We start from the raw sequence: 19131 nt of genomic DNA on the forward strand, positions 1-19131 counted from the left end.
GTCTTTAGTGTATCTATTGATGCTCCAAAAACTAACTACCAGGAATTAGTACCTCGTCATCGCTACCGTTAAGAATGTCAAACGGAAAATAAGCCATCATAAAAATCATTCAAGGCCTTGTTTTGGCTGAACAATAGCAGCAAGTTGCTCTAAGAAAGATACCAGAATAACGATATCAGGAATAAAAGAAGACCTCATCAAAAAATTGAAGAATTTAGAGTTCTTGCTCTAGCCACGTGCATTTCCTTGTGCAGTTCCTTGAGGGGCAGTTCCTTGAGGGGCAGTTCCTTGAGGTATGAATCCTTGGTCACGCCAGACTAAAAAAGCAAGTCTCTCTAAGCGAGGCACCGGAATGAGGATATTACTCTCGCCTGGTAATGGAGGGCGTCCCATTATCTCTTGAACGGTGATGTAGAGTGGCACTGAGGGTGTTGTTGTTATGACTCTATTGCGATCCTGTGCGATAATAAACTGTTGTCGAGTCACTGCTTGGTAACGGGCACGAGAATGGCGAGCCGGTAAGGTACTTTGATTCAGCACAATGGACTCAATCGTGATCTGTGGTTGTCTTTTGTCGATCGCGATGGTAATCACCAGGTTGACTGCTCCATTTGAATTGGCTAGCCACCATGCCGCATCACATTTCAGTTTAGACCGGGATTCGGAATATCCCACCTCTAATACTACCATTGGCCAAGCAGACACGATATCCTCTGGTAAGTATTGTGCGTCAGGCTCTTTGTGACTCGAATTCCCATACCTGCGAGCAGCACAAAGAGACTTGATATTCAAGTTTGAGACTTCTGCTAGCATATACATAATCTTGTTCCATGCTCCGACTGCAGTCTCATGTGGCGATCCGGGAATTTTTATAATCATACAACGCGTCTGGAAGTCGTAAAAGTTCCGTGTACCCTTAATATCCGTTCTTGAGGCGATTTCTGGCGGTACATTCACGAACTTTACATAGATCATATCTTGATTGGATATAGAAGCTTTGATTCGGTTTACCATCCTTGTAATCACACTCTTTGTTGAGCCGATGTATTCCGGAGCATACGGTAGATCAAGGCAGCCACGGGGGCATAACTCCATTGTGTCCTGGATTGACGAGCGAACAGACTCAGTTGGCTCCGAGAAACCGCTGTATTGTACTTTGTTTGACGTCATTTTGATCCGTTGATAGGCAGGAGGGATGTGAAGGCGATGGTTGAGTGTTGGTGGGAATAGTGATCCACGTGTAGCTTATACTGATCAGTTCGGACTTTCGCACTCTGGCCGGCGCGGCCAGCAAGCCCGCCCAGCGGGCTCCACGAGGCTATAGCCTATATCCGCACACTCGAACCTACAGACTTCGCACAGCTTTGCGCGGTTACAAGGTTCTACACCGCAATTTGCCCGCGTTAGGGCTTCCCAAACTCTTCCCGTTCCTTCCCCCCTCTCTTATTATATATTCTCTCCTCTACCGTCTCCTTTTCCCTACTCTCCCCTTTCTCTCCTTTACCCACCTTTCCTTTTTCAAAAAAAACGGCGCTGTAAGCGCCTAGGGACTCTGGTCCTAGTTACGCTGGACTTAAGTCTACTGAAACCACGCGAAACGCTCTACAGGTCGGGGGCAAAACCCGCGGAACTACGGCCCCATGGCCCGGCTCTAGAAGCGCTAAGCTGCTTTCTGGGAGGAATTTAGGCCGGATAATGGCTAAGGCAAATCGCCAACTGGTGTATTGTAACAGCCATTTTCGGCAAAGATAGACTCTCAGCTTGGCACGTCCCCATGCCCCAAGGGAGGCTTGGAGCTGGCGGCATACACCGCCAGCTCCCTGGACGTTAATAATTACATACATACATACATACTGATCAGTTGGTAGGTAGCAGTATGAAAGATATGAGGCAGAGGGGTGAAAGCGAGTCTTGGTGGGAGTAGTGACCCGGGTATCTTGTGTAGAGCGACTGGCACTCAAACTAGTGGCCTTAGGGGCTTGAGGGAAGGGAAATTGAGACGGAGGGAGATGTGGGGAAAAGGAAAGAAATACGCAAAGGAGGGAAAAATAATAACAGGAGAGTATCAGTGTTGGTCTGTTCTGTCGCTGTAGCTTCTCCTTCCCCTTCTTCTCTCCTCTCACTCGGCTTTTTTCAACAGAAATGGAAGCTTCAAATATCGAATTCCATTGGAGCGGATTACAAGCTTGGCTTTCACTATATTTCACATGGACTTCTATTTTTCTCGTCAAGACTCTGTCTCGTTCTAGGTCTGCTGCTAAGATTCCTAGTCCAAGTTCCGAGGCTCGGTTGGTGCTATATTTAATTTAATCAAGGAATCTTAGGATCATAAGAAGAGTAATTGCGACTCTAAAAACCTGCACATACAAAGGCTTGATTATAATGTGATTGGTACAAACCGCCGAATCTTCCATCGTTATTATAACGCCGTCGCCGCGAAAAGACGAACCAACACTAAGTACTATGGTATCGTAAATGCTTAGCTTTCCTTCCCAAGCGGCGCCAATGATTCTGTCAAGAACTCATTGGCGTTCAACAGATCTGTGCTTCCATACACAATACGGCGGCGTGCAGTGGGCGCTCGATTCTGCTGGGACACTCCATCAGGCCCCTGCTGCCCACTCGTCCGATGGACCCAGTCTTGCAAATTGCCGTACTCATCCATACTACCACCGCCGACGGTAAAGACGATGGCTTCGTTGAATGCCTGGCGACGCTGGCCAAATGTCGCTCCTGTTCCAGGACCCGAAATGCCTGGTACACCGGCGCTCTGAGGGTTACGCGAGGCAGAAGCTGGCGGCATTGCGCCGCGAGCGTTGGCGCTGCGGGGATCGAAGTATAGGTAGCTTTCCGTCTTGGCGATTGCGGAGCTAGAGGCGGCGGCCGGGTCCATGATGGATTCGGTGATCTTCGTGACCGTCAAGTCCTTATTTGCGGGGAGGAAGTTCTTGACACCAGAGATGAGGGAGTCGAAGTTGGCGCCCAGGGACCCAGAGGTGATGCGGTCTGTGAGGCGGTTGGAGAGGGAAGAGAAGCCGCGGAAGAGGTCGGAGGATTGGGGCTCAGGGGCGGCAGTCGTCATCATGGTCATCCGAGTGATCTCGCGCACTTGACGGACGTAGGAAATGGGGGCGATATCCGCAACGCCAGCTCTGATTAAGGCTTCTTCGAATTGAGTGATCTCGTTGCGGTTGAGTTCGGTCTCGGTGCTGAGGAACCAGATTATGAAGATACGTAGTTTGTCGGATGGATTGCTGCCCTTGGCAGGATCATTGATCAAGTCAAGTATTTGGGTTTTGGATTGTTTGGTGATGTTCTCCTCCAGCTCGAAGAAGTTATCCAGCTGCCGGTCTTTGATACCCTTGAGCAGCGCAGTGGCGATATTCATGTGCATATCCAGGATCGCCTTACGCTCGCGCAGTTCAGGAAGCAGGGTGATGGCAGCTTTCAAATGCTGGGCGGAAGCGCTGGTATCATTTTGGAGGTCTTCAATCGAGGAGGCGCCGGTCTTCTTCGTGATGTCGTTTGCATCTTCTTTGTAACGAGTGAGTTCGGCATCAATATCTTCCGCAACTTGAGGGAATGGCGCTCCAGCATTTTTTTGCCAAAAGAAATCACTGCTGGTCAGATCGTACGACTTTTTACCGGAGCTTGAGTCCTGACCGTCGGCTTCCAAGGTAATGCGATTCAGCCGCATTTGCAGCACATCCTGCACAAGGGACTGATATGTCCAAGAGTGAGAGAGCATGGGCACCAGGTCAACATTTCGGTCCATAATGATCAACACTGGCCGAGTGGAGGGAACCCCAGGCAATGCCCGCTGGTTACCAGAGAACAAGTTGTCTTTAGAGTTTAGAATGTGGTCACGAAGTTTCCGATCCAACTTGGTTGCAATGAGCTCTGCCGCACCGCCCTTGGGACATCGAATGATTGGGATAGAGCCTGGAATATCATTAGCCATAGGTTTCTGAAGAGGACCAAAGGATGAGTCTGACCCATTGTCACGCTGACACTGAACAACCCGCTGACCACCTTGTCTACAATTGCATCCAGATCCTCATCGCTTGTTTTGGGGCTGTTGATTTTGTAGTATGCATCATTCCCAAGTCCCAGGCTGAATAAGTCAGGCTCGGCGACGATGAAGTTCAGGTATTGATCGAATACTTGTGCAATGTGCTCAGAGGCGCCAGATGCTGCTACTTGTGAAGCAAAGTCTTCAAGCAAGGGCCGTGGTATTGAAGACAAGAAGTTCACATAGGCGGGGGAGTAAAGGCCATGGGAAAGATCGCGCGTGATCGCCTGGATGTTGGATTCGGTGGGCTCAAGGAAATAGACAACAGGGACATTGGGGATCGGGTATCTTTGGGCGTTGATGTTTCTGGGAATTTTCAGTCAGCGCTCCAGGCTTCCCCGCAGTGTTTCCAAGGTGCAACAAGCGTACAGATGAATAGTGACACCCCATGCTCGGAGATCATTAACTCTGAGTACACTGCTAATGACATCTCGGCCCATAGCATCAAAGACCAGAACTTTCCAAATTGGGTCGCCGTCCTCATTCAGGATGGGGGTTGAATGGGAGATGAGACTCCCGGTTCCAGAGTCTTGGCCATCCTCCGTCGACTGGGGGGCGTGGTTCAAATTGAGTAGCTTTTGGATTGACGCTGGAGGTTACAGGTTAGCTATTCGCAATTGGCAACTGCAAGGAGAATAAAATCAGTATCCCATACCAATCTGTCGGTCTCGGAGAGACATGGGGTGCGCCATGGCAGACCAGGCACGGGGGCTCAAGAGAGAGTCACAATCAAAAGTACAATTAGATCCTTGTCGGGATCACCAGGAGCAAGATCATCCAAGTCCAAAATCGCTTGTAGACAATTTCAGTAAGTCAACAATTTATTGACATACCACTATGTCCAAGTGGCCGAAGCGGGTGATCCAAGGTAGACCAAACAGAGCAAACAAGGCACATGTCTATCGGAGCTTCTGACCTGCTCTTGGCGCAGGCATCACTTCCCGCAATACCACAGTACCGTTATTTATTACCACCTCCACCTATCAGAAACCGCCATTTTGCGCGGTCCTGGTTCTCCTCGTGACTCCGCGTTCCTGCAACCAGCATTTTGGCCCCCCCCCCTTCCACCTGAACTCATCATCCTTCACCCCCAACTCCCCCAATTTCCTTTCCCTTATCCGTGCTTCGTAAAGTGAATGGCTATGTTACTAGAGTGACTCTGAACTAAGGAGCCTTCCTCTCAACCTACAGAGTTTTATTTCAAAGCAAAGGCTTAAGAGGAAAAGAAGCAGACAAGGGTGCAAAGCTCTGCAGGAGAAAAGGGTCTTGGGTCAAGATACAGGAAGGGAGGCATTATACAGTGGGACAGGAGACAAGCCCGTATCTTACTCGGGTCCTTAAACGCGATCCCCGGCTTGATACCTTGCTTTCTGTTCTCTCTCAACTTCCAACTTGCTCCCTCGACGTACTTATTCGGCGGGTTTTCATTAAGCGTTGGGGAAACGGAGGATTCGCATATGGATGCCTGAGGCACCATAGTCTAAACCTGCCTTGTGAGACGCGTGACGAAGACTCAACACTCAACACAAGGTACGATGGTACAGACAACTCTGATACGGACCTAGCCATATCTCCGACGTACGACCCTCTCCTGATAATCTTGTCAGCTCCTCCATCGCAACACCCTTGGTGGTCGCTTGCCAATCAGAACGGACTCGCACCCCCACCTACGGTCGATCGTTTCTCCGGGCATTTCATATCATCTCCTTTTACAGAAGGCGGTGGAGTTCCTGGATACATCACATCTGGCACACGTGATATTTACAACAACTTTGGTAACTCAGTAGCTTAAAGAAGAAAGGGGAAAAAGTCTTGCCGGCGCTGGGAGGTGGAAACTATGGAGCAGTCTTCGGCTGAGAATCCAATGCCGGGTCTGCCCCATGGTGCCTCGCAGGATCCGTTGCCTCAAGAGTACTGGAATAACCTGGATGCCATGTATCCTAACCAGCTCCACGCAGCGCCGCAACAACAGAATCACGCTCGTGAGCAGCCCATGGGCATTAGTTGGGACCATCCTATTTTCCAGCAGCAAAGACCCCAACATACCCCGCCGCCCTCTCAGAGAAACCACCTTCAACCTCAGACGGATCCAAATCACGGCATCTACTCCATTCCGCAGTCCTGGCAGTCCAACCCGTTGCAACCGCCGAACCGCGCGTTTGTGCAATCGCCATATCAACCTCAGCAAGTTCAGCAGCCTCAGCAGGTGCCCCATATTCAGCATGAGCAGATTCAGTTCGACTCGCGCGCCATGAACCAGGAGACCTCTTCGTTCCCTCAATACTCCTTCCATCCACAATTCTTCCCCAACCATCAGCTGCCTCCCCACGGATCTTTTCAAGAGCGCCCACCCCCGCAGCACTTGCCTTCCGAATTTCACGCCCCTCAATCGGTCTTGCCTCAGTTTCACCTCCAGCCGTCGTACCCTGCCGACTTGCTCAACAATACAATCGATCTCACCGACGACTTTCAATCTGCTCCTTCTCAGAATAATACCATCGATCCACAATTCCTGAATCCAGTGCTTCAAGCCCCCAGTCAGCAACCGCAGCAACTTCGTGATGGTTACATGTTCACGACGCCAACGGGGACGCCAACGGGAATTCAACAGCTGGGAGGACAGGGCTTTGATTATTACCAGAATGACCTTACACTTCAGCCCTCTGGCAACAACCTGAATAACGCGAATCCCCCAAAACCAGGTATGTTAGGCGTATTCCGACCAATCGCTTCCTCTAAACCCCCTGGAAATCCCTCAAGACTAACTGGTCCGCCTCGCCCCGAAGTTGTTATCGAAGCGAAGAAAGCACCCGTGAAAAAGGCAACACAACCCAAGAAGACCAAGGCAAAGAAGACCAAGACAACCCAGGAGAGTGATAGTTCTGACGATTCCGAGTCGGATATTGAAGCACCACCTGAGCCGTCTCCTATTCCATTGCAGCGCCCCACCGACCGATTGGAAGCGGCAGAATACGACACTATGCAGGCTGTTTGGGCGCCACGAAACAAGAGAGCTGCACCCGAGAAGGTCAAAAATGCCCTGGTTGTCTACAAAGATCTCGTGAAAACACTTCGAGACTCCTGGAAGGATCAGGTTCAGGCCATGAAAGCTGCAGAGAATTCGGGAGATAATGAGAAGGCCAATGCTTTGAAGCAAGATGTCACATTGCAGCGTGGCATGATGGATCGGATCTTGGAGACTACCCTCAAGGGTCGGTCATCCTGTAATTGTTGAGAAGTATGCTCTCCTTTCCCCCCACTCTCTTACTCTTGCACCGATTCCCTTTTGCCGTATTCATATAATTCTGGCGCAACTCGAGTGATTCCCTTATGTAAACCTTGCGTGGAAACAGAGGAGAGTGTCATCTAATAGGCCGAAAATAAAGCCTACCATGCTCCAATCTCGCAAATCATGGGCCCGTGTTTCGAAATACAGAAAGCAGACATGGAAATGCCCGCGTTCTCTAATGAACTCGTGGCTGGGCAACTTGAAGCTGTTCATTGGTCTGGTGTCTGGTTATCCTCAATCAGATTTCCTACAAATGTCCCGCAATGGCTAGTTTGGGTTTAAGATCTTATCGAGGCGTGACCTCCAGTCCAGCCCCCTTGCCGTCCTCGCACCTTTTTTTTTCGTCCCACTCCGTTTGAATGCTCGGTTACTAATTAACAAACACTCTGTAGGCTCGGAGAACACCCCGTTGCTCTATCAGCTATGCATTCATTCATAGTAGATCGATTCCAGGCAGCTGATTATGATGGGTCTTTAACCACAAACATCTTAAAGGTATGTGATTCTGAGACTCTTATTTTGATCTTTACTGATGAATATCAAAGGTGCTGGCACGTTTTATCACTGTAGATGAAGAGATGCTGCAGAAGACCAACTTGGCTAAAGTGCTGCCGCGTTTTGTTAAGAAAGGCGGACAGGCAGTGAAGGAATTGGCACAGAAAATTTTAGATAATGCTAAGGCCTCGACCAAGCGCAAGCAAACTTCTAAATCCGTTGAAGATTCGCCAGCAAAGGCACCTGCCCGCAACTCTCCCTCCGTCGAACCGGTTGGGTTGAAACGCACCCGCGAGGGTGAAAACAGTGCTCAGCCAGCCAAGCGTCTTGTCGTCATGCCGAATCCTAAAGATCAAAGCAAGGCTACTGCTTTGAATGGTACAACAAAGCGGGTCCCTGATACATCAAATGGCAAACCGGCCACAGCTGCTCCGCGGCCAAAGCCCACCCATGTTGCTCCCAAGGCGTCTGCTCTATTCAGTACCCTGAGCTCTGCATCCAAGCGCCCTGGAACAACTAATGCAGAGAGAGCTGCCGCTGCCGCTGCCGCCGCCGCTGCAAAGACAAAGTAAGTGTCTACATGGTTTTTGTACGAGAACCTGCCTACTAACTATGTCATAGCCCAACCCCTGAGAAGAAAGAAAAAGCGCCTCCCAAGCCAACTTTCTCTTTTGGTGACCTGATGGCCGATCTTGATAAGCCCAAGGAGCCGATTGCTGTCAAGCCCTCTGAAGACCAACCACCCGAGACCGAAGAAGAGCGTAAGAAACGTTTGCGCAAGGAGGAGCGGCGTAAACTGCGTGTCACCTGGAAGCCCGAAGACTCTCTCACTGAGATAAGATTGTTTACTCATGACCCTGAGGAAGAGCTGGGTCCTGAAGATGGGCCTTTCAATGATGGTTCAAATATCAAGTCTGAAGGTGATGCGCTCAAGTTACACAAGGATAAGGAAGTCGAAGCTGAAGACGAGGAACTGGGGGGGCACTATTCGTGAAATCACCCTGCGAGATTACTATACGCTGTCGAGTAAGTTGAGATTCTGTTGTATGCCAGCTGAGCCATCATGCTAATTGCGAAACAGCGATCCAAATCGAACTGGACGAGATGAAGAAGGCCAACTTCATCAAACGTGGTGGCAATCGTACACCCGTTAGTGCCGAGAAAGAGGCCCAGGATCATCGTGAAGCAACTACGCTTATGGTTTTCTATTCTTCCCCGGCCGACGTGCCATCAACACCCAAGGAACCGGCCGCGGTAGATGAAAACGAACCTGTACCTGATGTAATCTCCTTTGGAGAGCTACCCGACACTGTGAAGGTTTGCTACTATCTTATTTGGTACACATAAATTATCTTATACTGACCAATGCTCACACAGGCGAAGCAAGACGAATACTACGCTCGTATTAACCCTCAACCTACTCCCGCTTCTCAGGCACCGCAACAGCTCAACGCTGGAGGTGGGGGAGTCGATATTGCCAACCTTCTGAAAATCATACAAAATGGCGCTACGCAGCAATCTACACCGCCACCACAACCCGTCCAACAACCTCCTCAGGCCCCAATGTCTGACTTAGAGCGTACCATTAGCATGTTCTGCCAGCAGCAGTCCGCTCCTCCAGTCCCGCAGGTGCCTCAAGTACCTATTCCACCTGCCGCAGCCTCAGTTGACTTCCAAGGCATTCTAAACATGATGAAGCAGATTCAGCAGCCTGGCGGGTTCTCTCCCGCGCAAATGCAGCAGACGCAACCTGCAATGACACCGAATCTGGGTGCTATCTTTGGACAGTTTGCCGGACAAACTAACCCTGCTGGTGGAGGCTTCAATTCTCACACGCCGGGTACCTTTGAAGACCCTGAACGGAAGCGCATGCGTGATGGAGGGAGCAGCCATTACGACAGTCAGAACCAGGAGCAATGGAGCCGAGGCAAGCGCACCAAGGCCAATGCCCCCCCAACCCGTGAGTAACGTGTTCACCCCCGCAAATCACAAACGAATGCTAAAACAACAACAGTACAAGGTAGGATTGGTTCCCTGCAAGTTTTGGGCGGAAGGAAAATGCCGCAAAGGAGAGAATTGTACTTTCCGGCATGACACTTAATTCGCCTGTCTCCTGCAAACTGTCTCAGTGTCGTTCTTTTTCCATTCGATCTGATACCCCCTTCTCGGCGCCTGGATTGTGCCTTCGTCCGCTCCTCTTTTATCCTTCTATCCCTCAGTGGATCATGTATTTTCTAACCCACCTACCTCTTCCCTTCTGTCATGCTAGTCTTTCCCTAGAATTGTCTCTGATGGATCAGCTATCACATGGCGTTGAATCTCCCGGCGCTGTCTTATGGTCATGGTCTTGAGGGATTGAGGGTCTTTTCCTGTTGTCCCGTTTCCAGCTTCTTTCGTGTGTTTTTTAAGGGCATGTTTTGCATGGGCCCTCACGAGGCTACAGAGGCGTTCTTCCTCTTTCCCTAGGCTGTCATGTGTATGCATTGGGCAGGGCTTTTCTGGTGCTGGCATATTCTCATTTCAAGGCGCTTGTTTATCGGAAAACATGGAAAACAATGTATACCTGCTGGCTCCGCCCAGGGGCATATCTTTCTGTTATTAAGCTTTATTAGCATTGATGCACTGCTGCTAGTCACGCTCTGAAGTGCGGGTCAATTCAATATCCACAAGAGCATCTGTATTTCTCGTTAATTGACTTCTTGTAAGATAATAAACAATCTGGTTGTAGATCGAGTATGGTTCTTAACATTAGAATCTTTCCTGCGATCTGGATGTTCAGCTTTGAGTCATTCAAGGAACCCGCGTGGTGGAGTTGGCAAGTATGACTAGTGGTGGAAGCCAGGCATTTGCCAGTGTCGCTCGTGCCAAGTTATAATTTTCAAGGCCTCAGATTTGGTAGGAGGTGGGCGTATCTCGTCTATCTTAGCTACTTCGGAACCATTGGGCTAGTTTCTGCTGAGAAAGTTAGAGATGTATTAATATTATCTGACATTGAATTCACCCGCAAGACAAACATATCCCAAAGTATTACTAGTAAGTCGCAGAACAGGCCGCCTCCTATTCAATCAAGAGATCTCAGGATTAGTCCAGCAAACTAATACGCAGTCCCTGCCATTTCGCAGGTTCTGGAATATATTCTGTGCAGCATATCGCGCATCAGAGTGAGGCCAGCCGCCTGATGCTCCCAGAGAGCCAAGAGCCTAAGCACAGTCTTTACTATAGACTGCCAATTGGGTGGCGGCCTCACCATCGGCGCCGTCCTCGAGCATGGGTATTGGATGTCACAAAGCTTGGCTCCGATGATCAGCATTGCAGCGGCAAACATCTGAAGATCTAGATGCCAGCCCCATGGGTTAGGCACATTGTGCCACCCTGTGGCAATCACACGCTCGCATGTCTCTATGCCTCTTTGGGCGAAATCGAAGATTTCATTGGTCAGATGCCGACTAGTTTTAATGCAGATGGGCAGTGTGGTAGTGGAATGCTAGGTAAACCGTCGGCCGGAGAACTTTCTCGAGGGCTGCATAATACCGTATGCGAAGCATTGTTTGATGGTCATTGCTCATCGACAGGCTCTGGCATGATACTTGCCACCTAATATAGCGGTATTAGTGAGTGAGTTTTCTACTGTATAATTGTGAGAGGTGAGTTTGGGGGGGCACTCTTTTGAGAGAGAGAGCGGATTATACACACCATTGGTCAATTATCCGCACAGCGTCTCTAGTTCGATCGAGTAGGTTTTTTGGGATGGTATAGCCAATCCTCCGGGCCACAACGCCACAAATCAATGAGCATCGTTTCAGTTGCCCGAGAGCAGGAAATACCGCCCAGAAAGGTCTTCCAGGTTTTATCGGCTTCTGAAATATACGGATCTAAGGTGGACGTGGAATTATTGTCCTGCACAGTGCCGGGGGAACTACCTGCTGATCTGGGTAGAGATGGAAATGGGTCTGAATATGGCAACGCGTCCAGCGAGCTATTCCAGAGAGGCATAATTCTTTGCAATTCACTAAGAGACCGTATTAGTACTAAGGTTCTTGGAACTTCGAGAGATCAACACACTGTTCGTTATGCATGCATGACCAATATAGTCGTGCTTCCAAATTGTGGTAGTTTCCATCAGCTACCCATTCTTCCCGACGTAATGATCGTAGTCGGATATCCAGTCGACAAGATGCTTGTTGGAAGCAGAACCAGGCATCCAGTGCATGTGAGGTATACCGGTGAAACATGCCCGCTAGGATAAAGCATTGGATATCTATCGGGCTCGTGGAAAGAAATCCCATTCGCTGCATGGCGGCTTCGAAGTAAAAATCAGCCTGCTCCATGTCTACTTCGCTTGGCGGGAGTTCCGGCATGTTACCAAAGTCAGGATAGTCGTCGAGAGAGACTATCGGAGACGAGCAACAAGCCAGAGCACATGCCAAGAGCTACCATAAATGTTAGCCCAAGAGCTTAGCTGAGATGGGAAGGTGGGTTTCATGGCAAAAAGCCAGGATGCCCATGCATAATCCCAAATACGGGAACAAGAAAAATGACGAGATGCCCAGGCAACGTACCACCAGGCATGATTTGCCGTCCCACCCTAACCCCTGCACTGTCACCTCGTGTGCATATAAGCGCAGCTCATCCATATCTATTACAGGGTGAAAGCGATGTGGGACCATCACATATTTTTCACACATATGCTGTAAATTGGCCACAGACAGACTGGGATTCGTTCGCTTCGGCGGGAGGTTGGTCGGCCACCGAGGTTGTTGGCCAATGGAGTCGAGGATAAAAGACTGTATGTGCCTATCTCCCTCTGAAATAACATTTCTGAAGACACGCCACCGGATCAAGATCTCGGGAGAGCATGCTGTAAAGAGGATACGGGGATCATGATGAGAATCTTGTACATGATCTACACTGGTGGTGTTGCGCACGGGATCCCCTGAGAAGGAATCGGTGATACGTGTTGTTAGGTTAAGGGTATCTCCCGTGGATCCAGACAGGGTGCCTCGAAATGAGGAAATAAGAGGTACATCGGGCCCTTTCTCGTATTTGAGATCTTCCAGCAGGTTCGTGATATGATCTAGCTGCTGGCGGATATCGGTCGACTCGGACCTACGAGACACAACATATTTAGTATCATCCTCTTTGCTTTCTATTTGCCTTTTCATGGTTCGAGAGAGGGGCCTGGTCAGAAGAGGAATTTGAAGCGAGTGTTGACAGCAAAGAAAGGAATGAGGGATAAAACAGCCGCCCTCTCACAGATTGAGCTAACATACTTGGTGAACAGGGGTAAAGTATCAGGGTAGACGCATCGAACCCGTTGATTGATACAATAACTACAGAAAGGCCTGGTATTGTCGCACCGAGTCTTGCGCAGACGGCATGTCTCGCATGCTGTTAGTGCGCGCTTTCGGCTCTCGCGCTTTTTCTTGAACTTGACGTCGGAATATTCCATGTTTCGCTATGCGATTTGATCCTTGAAGGTGACTATCCAAGGACAACCCCGGGGAGCCACCGGGGAGATCGCGGGACAGTGACAGGTCATAAGAGAATTGCTTGACCCAAGGACGACCCGAGGGGGTGGGCGGGCGTCCTTAGGAGGGGAACACAGAGCCAAGCAGCTGGACTCTTTCGCCCCGTTAATCGAGCTCGATCAAGTTCGAGCCGCTCTGCTGGAGCGACGCGACAAAGAAATCACTGACGTGACGGCTGTTAGCGTGTCGCCCCATGCCGGATAAGGAAGCAGATTGGCCTTGACCAACAAAGAACTCGCAGCCTAGTGGCTGTGGCCACCGGATATCGAATCTAGGGCTTTGCACTCCCTTATTGGTGTATGGTCTTGACATCATGTAGTCCCATTTCATTCGGCGCCAGACGAACGGGCTTCTGAAGCCTGGGGTCGATGCTCAGGACCCTAACCACGGGGCGCAAACAGAGTTCCAGTAGTGGTCATATCGGCTGACAACGGGAACGCGACTTATTGGCCATTCACTACCCGCTCTGACTTGATCCGGAAAGAAAGAGATGTGTGCTTCGAGAGACTCATGGTAGAGTATGGTAAGAAGGGGTGGTTCGCGCTGGTGAGCAAGTTGGGAGTTCATTGGCCACCACATCCCCCTCGCGCCCCGTGGACCCCAAGAACAAGACCTCGAAGACAAGCCCTCGAGACTCTGAAGCGATGGCAACACGCAAGTAGGAGTAACCGGACTGACAAGCTAGTAGGCGAGCAACTTGTAGAGATTTTCTCAACAAGTGACCGTGGCGCATTCCTACGTGCATGGGAATTTACTCACAAAGACAAAGCTGCTTTCGCGATATAGTTACAAATAGCTTTAGGAAATGTCGCTTTTGACCAAGTCTATCCATGTCGACTCTCACTAAAGCCATGAAACGCTTAAAACCAGAAGCCGTTGACTCCGAAGCAAATGGAACAATCATGCGAAAATTTTGCACGCACTATGATAGATAATGCTCATTCATCACCTGGCACGGGTGTGAGAATTAGAACTGAGTAAATTTACAAAGTCATTGACCCCAGGCCTCCACCTCAAGTGTAGAGGCCAGACTTTTGAGCTTGGAATTGAAGGCAACTGCAACTTGAAAGAGAAAGCTGCCACTACCTAGTTCTCTTCTTGGCCCTCTTCGTGGGGGGTGCCTCGTTCAGTTCAGCCCATGCGTCCTCGAAGACGGTCTTCTTGGCACCAATTTGGCCATCATAGAAGTTCATCTTCCGCACAACCTCCATCGCACCAGTGCCAAGTCCCACGGTCTTGCCCATAATGATACATTCCGAGACACCCTCGATCAGATCGGTACGGCCCGCCCACCGGCATCAAACAAGTGATCGGCTGTCTTTTCGAACGAGGCCAGCTGAAGAACCGAGTCACGCATTTTTTGCAGACCGAAACGGGTAATACCCAGGACCTCACCCTTGTAGGTCATAACATCTGCCAAGAGCTGCATGTGGCGGGGATCGATGTCCATGTCCTTCATGACTTCGCTAATTTCGGTGATGATGGTGCTCCTTGCGGCTTCAATTCCAAGGACTTCACGTGCTTCCATGACGTTGTTGGTCCGGGTATGGAGACCATCCACACCAACGGTGGTCATGCACTCCATCAGACCATAGCCTTCGACCAGCAATACATTGTTGGTCTTGGAATCGTCCGTCCGGATAATGGCTCGGTTGGCCCGTGGGTGTCCCAGAATCTGGATGTTGGGCAGGAAGCGTTTGAGGTGATTGAGGCGAAGGAAGGGATCAATACTGGTCGTCGCGATTTCGGTCTTAGTAAGGCCTGCTTTAGAGCTCGGATCCAAATTCATAAACATTTTGATGGTCCGCTTGGTCGTTTCAAAGCTGATGTCGTCACCACGGAAACGTCTGTGGCTTTTGATCGCTTTCAAAATCTGGGAAACGTCGGTTTCAAGCTGCAACTTTTCGATCGTTTGGAGGTTTATTCTGATTGTGATGTAAGCACGCTCGGGAGACATATTATGGGTCATGGACTCCATCACGTCTCTCAAAAAGGTCTTTTCAATGCGACCTTTGACAATGCGCGCTGAGCTCAAGCTGTCCTTGGTGACCAGTTCACAAGAGATAACAGGCGTACTGATCTCCTTCGAGGCGTTGATGATTTCCTTGATACGAGGCACACCTTGAGTAATACTCATTCCAGCAACACCAGCAAAATGGAAAGTCTTCAGTGTCATCTGCGTTCCGGGTTCACCAATGGATTGCGCACCCACGGCACCCACGGCATGACCAGGCTCAACCTGGGCCTTGCGGTATTTGGTCAGGCAGGCGGTGATGAAAGCCCGAAGAGTGGTCTCCGTCAATTTCCCCGTGTGATCCAGTCCTTTACGACTGCTGGGACCAGATGGGTCAATGTCGCCTCCAAGATCACTCAACTTCTTAGCCTTTTCGGAGACATATTCCTCAATGGAATCAAGGAAGTCACGCGCACTTTCGTACTGGTCAATTCCATTGTCGCTGCGATCCATGTATTGTAACTGGTTGCCCATCAAGTCCTGACGAGTCAATTTTGCGCGCTCTTTACCAAGCATTTCATTACAGACTGCCGTGATCTCTGCTGGCAAGAGACTACGTTCGTCATTGGAGTAGGTCGTTGATTCGGAATGAATGAATGTGCGGTCAAAATGCACAGGCTTAGCTTTACCTTCCATATCCACGGGATCGAGCTTGTCGTCTCCGTATTGGAACTGGACAATGGCAGCGGAGGAGTTGCGCACTGTATCGTCGTACATAGTGGACAAGTCTTCCAGGGACTTCATCAATCGACGGGACATGTATCCAGTCTCGGCAGTTTTGACAGCTGTATCAACCAGACCTTCACGACCAGACATGGCGTGGAAGATGAATTCTTGAGGCTCGAGTCCAGAGAAGAAACTATTGCGGACGAAACCCTTCGAGGGAGGTTGCCGCGCATTTTTGGGGAAGTGTGGGAGTGTACGATCTTGGAAACCGTCTTGCACACGCTGACCACCGATAATCTGTTGACCCACAAGCGCAACCATCTGAGACACGTTGATGCTGGAACCTTTAGATCCAGAAGTAGCCATGATCAGGGAGAGTTGTATTTGCTGAGCTGTGCAATACACTCGTCACCAGCCTCTTGACGGACCTTACTCAGAATACCGGAGATCTGGTTCTCCATAGTCTGCAACTCGTCACATCCCGGATATTTTTCGAGAGTGCCCGCTTTGTACTTGGCAATGACCTCGTCACAAGCTGCGTAAGCCGTTTCGACCAGATCATTTTTGGACTGAATCAGCCTCTCACTTGGGTAGACGTCGGTGATACCAATTGAGAAACCCATGTTTGTGAACCAGCGGGCAGACAACTTTGACAAGCGATTCATGCCCTCGGCGGCTGCAGCAGGCCCAAAGTCTCGAAGCATAATGTAGAACACGTTATCCTTCTTTCCAGAACCAATGGTAGATTTATCCATCACACCACACATAACTTCCGAATTACGGATTACTAACCAAGCATCATTGGGATCCAAGTCCTTTGGTCGACCATCTTTGGGGGCTTTGAATTGACGGCATGCCGCATCAAGATTAACCAGGACGGGATCATCCTTGTTGGGATGCATCAGGACATTGAAGACCTGCTTGCCTGTCCAGAGCATCTGTGGTTTCATGATCGAAGGAGGTGGAAGATCAAACCGTGTCTCGGGGCCAAGCATGTAGAGACAGATTTGACTGAAAGTTCCACGATCGTAGAAATTATCTTTGTTGCTGAGGAGGAAAGCGGCACTGATGAAATCTTGGATGGCAGAGATGATAGGCTCGCCGTTCTTGGGAGTGGCCAAATTATTCTTCACACCCATCAATTCCATTGCTTCTGCTCGAGCTTCTTCCGTCTGTGGAACGTGCAAATTCATTTCATCACCGTCGAAATCGGCATTGTAAGGGTTACAAACACACTCATTAAGTCGGAAGGTTCGGTGAGGACGGATCTTGGCAAAATGGGAAAGAATACTGAGCTTGTGGAGGGAGGGTTGTCGGTTGAACAAGACGATATCACCGTCTTCAAGATGTCGTTCAACCATATCGCCTTCTTGAAGCGCGTTCGCCACCTGTTTGAGATTGCCGAACTTCAAATTGGTCTGCCAGTCGGATCCCTTTTTCACCAGGTATCTTGCACCAGGCCATTTGGTGGGACCATTTCGGACGCACTTTTGGAGCTTTTCTTTATTATACCTAGTGACAAGTTCCGGGTATGTCATGTTTTTAGCGACCAACTCCGGGATAGCAACCTCGTCAATGCGTAAATTGGGGTCGGGAGAAATGACGGTCCGTCCAGAGAACTCGACACGTTTTCCCGAAAGGTTGCCTCGGAATCGGCCTTGCTTTCCCTTCAGACGCTGCACAAAGCCCCGAATGGGCTTTCCGAGGTCCGCCTTGTTGAGGCCCGGTACGTCTGAGTTGATGTATACGGCGATCTGGAGCTGCATGTAGTCCCAGCATTCCATGATGTTCTGCACTGGGGCACCTTTCAAGAGGGCGCTTTTGAGGGTCATGTTGCTCTGAATGATATCGCCGAGTTTCGCCGTCAAATCATCTTCTGTTGAGGCTGCATCCTGCCCTACGGAAGGCCGAATACAGACTGGGGGAGCTGGAATAAATTGCCAGAGAAACATTTCTGGACGAGCTTCTTGCGGATCCAATCCAAGGATCTCACAATCAGCATTTGAAATTTTTTGGAACAACTTCAGTACGCGCAGGGCATTCAAGTCTTCTTGTGCTTTCTTAAAGTGCTTTTCGACATCTGGATTCGATTTGCGCGCATCCGCAAAAGATTCATCAAAAACAATCTTGCTGACTGGTGGTTGTTTTTTCACGGAAGAAGAGGCATTGAATGCGCGGAACTTATCGTGGGTGATCTTGAGCGCACTCGAGCCTACCTTTTTCACAACACCATTGATTGCGTCACAATAGTAGCACTCTCGAGTTTTCCGGCATCGCGCGTTGAGTCGTTTCATAATCTGCATCCGACGGAGATTGTCAAGTCCTGGACGTCGTAGTTCGCGCAAGTACTGGCGACGCTCCTTCTCAGTAAGAAGGACACGACCGCACTGCTTGCAAATTTCTTGCAAGATTCCGATCACTTGTCGGAAATATCCCACGTGAAACGCAGGGAGGACGAGTCGCACAAAGCCAAAATGCCCATTGCAGTCTTTCAGCTGGAGACCACAGGTCTGACAGCTTGCAGTTTTATTCGAAATACCCATTCGCGGGTCGAGAGGGCCATGTGGGGCTATAGTTCGGCCATGTTCGAGGTCGAAAAACTTCCTATCCGAAACTTCTACCACAGCTTGATTGACAATATCGTTATTCGTTCTGTATGGAAGAGAAGATCTCAGTCAGTGAACACGTCCGTTTGGAGCCGGTTGCGCTCTGGGAGCGATAAATTGGGAGTCCATACAATACACCAAACTTCAGCTGTTTGATAACCTTTGGGGCTTGATCCATGACCTGGGCCTTGCCCAGGTCGATCTGTGCTCCTTCGGGAGGCTGCATTACGCCGTCGTCAAGGGTAGAACATGGCAAGTTGAGTCACAGCCGTGAGCGGTTCGGGGTGCGAGCGTTAGCCGCAGTCTCGGGGTCGAGAAGAGTCGCAGGAAATCGAAGCAAGATTCTGCGCTTCGGTCGCGTATCAGGAGAGTGAACGAGTAGATTTGACCCCGAAAAATGCAACGGGGCTCCAGTCCGAAGGTGTGCAACGAAGTTTGAGCAGAAGAATGCAGCGGGGTTG

The 19131-nt window shown here is 49.9% G+C and overlaps 6 protein-coding genes across 6 annotated transcripts; 1 reads left to right on the forward strand and 5 right to left on the reverse strand.

The window, feature by feature from the left end:
* Positions 1-2479: 2479 nt before the first annotated feature.
* On the reverse strand, positions 2480-4764 carry sly1 (syntaxin-binding protein; the record flags this gene model as incomplete). Its single annotated transcript, XM_058478699.1, has 4 exons — positions 2480-3942; positions 3996-4378; positions 4442-4661; positions 4728-4764. 4 exons carry the CDS (start codon positions 4762-4764, stop codon positions 2480-2482), a joined length of 2103 nt encoding a protein of 700 aa, XP_058327029.1.
* A 1172-nt stretch (positions 4765-5936) lies between these two features.
* N7468_009404 (uncharacterized protein) lies at positions 5937-9824 on the forward strand (the record flags this gene model as incomplete). Its single annotated transcript, XM_058478700.1, has 7 exons — positions 5937-7284; positions 7801-7856; positions 7907-8424; positions 8478-8768; positions 8806-8882; positions 8938-9173; positions 9234-9824. 7 exons carry the CDS (start codon positions 5937-5939, stop codon positions 9822-9824), a joined length of 3117 nt encoding a protein of 1038 aa, XP_058327030.1.
* Positions 9825-11884: 2060 nt separating this feature from the next.
* Positions 11885-13305, reverse strand: N7468_009405 (fungal specific transcription factor domain-containing protein; the record flags this gene model as incomplete). Its single annotated transcript, XM_058478701.1, has 3 exons — positions 11885-12286; positions 12416-12962; positions 13214-13305. 3 exons carry the CDS (start codon positions 13303-13305, stop codon positions 11885-11887), a joined length of 1041 nt encoding a protein of 346 aa, XP_058327031.1.
* A 587-nt stretch (positions 13306-13892) lies between these two features.
* On the reverse strand, positions 13893-14129 carry N7468_009406 (uncharacterized protein; the record flags this gene model as incomplete). The annotated part of the gene is made up of 1 exon (XM_058478702.1): positions 13893-14129. One exon carries the CDS (start codon positions 14127-14129, stop codon positions 13893-13895), a length of 237 nt encoding a protein of 78 aa, XP_058327032.1.
* Positions 14130-14466: 337 nt separating this feature from the next.
* Positions 14467-14628, reverse strand: N7468_009407 (uncharacterized protein; the record flags this gene model as incomplete). The annotated part of the gene is made up of 1 exon (XM_058478703.1): positions 14467-14628. The coding sequence occupies one exon, from the start codon at positions 14626-14628 to the stop codon at positions 14467-14469; it is 162 nt and encodes a 53-aa protein (XP_058327033.1).
* A 26-nt stretch (positions 14629-14654) lies between these two features.
* On the reverse strand, positions 14655-18896 carry N7468_009408 (DNA-directed RNA polymerase III subunit RPC1; the record flags this gene model as incomplete). Its single annotated transcript, XM_058478704.1, has 3 exons — positions 14655-16408; positions 16468-18716; positions 18802-18896. 3 exons carry the CDS (start codon positions 18894-18896, stop codon positions 14655-14657), a joined length of 4098 nt encoding a protein of 1365 aa, XP_058327034.1.
* Positions 18897-19131: the final 235 nt, after the last annotated feature.

The sequence above is a fragment of the Penicillium chermesinum genome, assembly GCF_028974085.1.
Source record: "Penicillium chermesinum strain IBT 19713 chromosome Unknown utg000007l:1.0-2695246.0:1.0-2697696.0, whole genome shotgun sequence".
Taxonomy (NCBI): domain Eukaryota; kingdom Fungi; phylum Ascomycota; class Eurotiomycetes; order Eurotiales; family Aspergillaceae; genus Penicillium; species Penicillium chermesinum.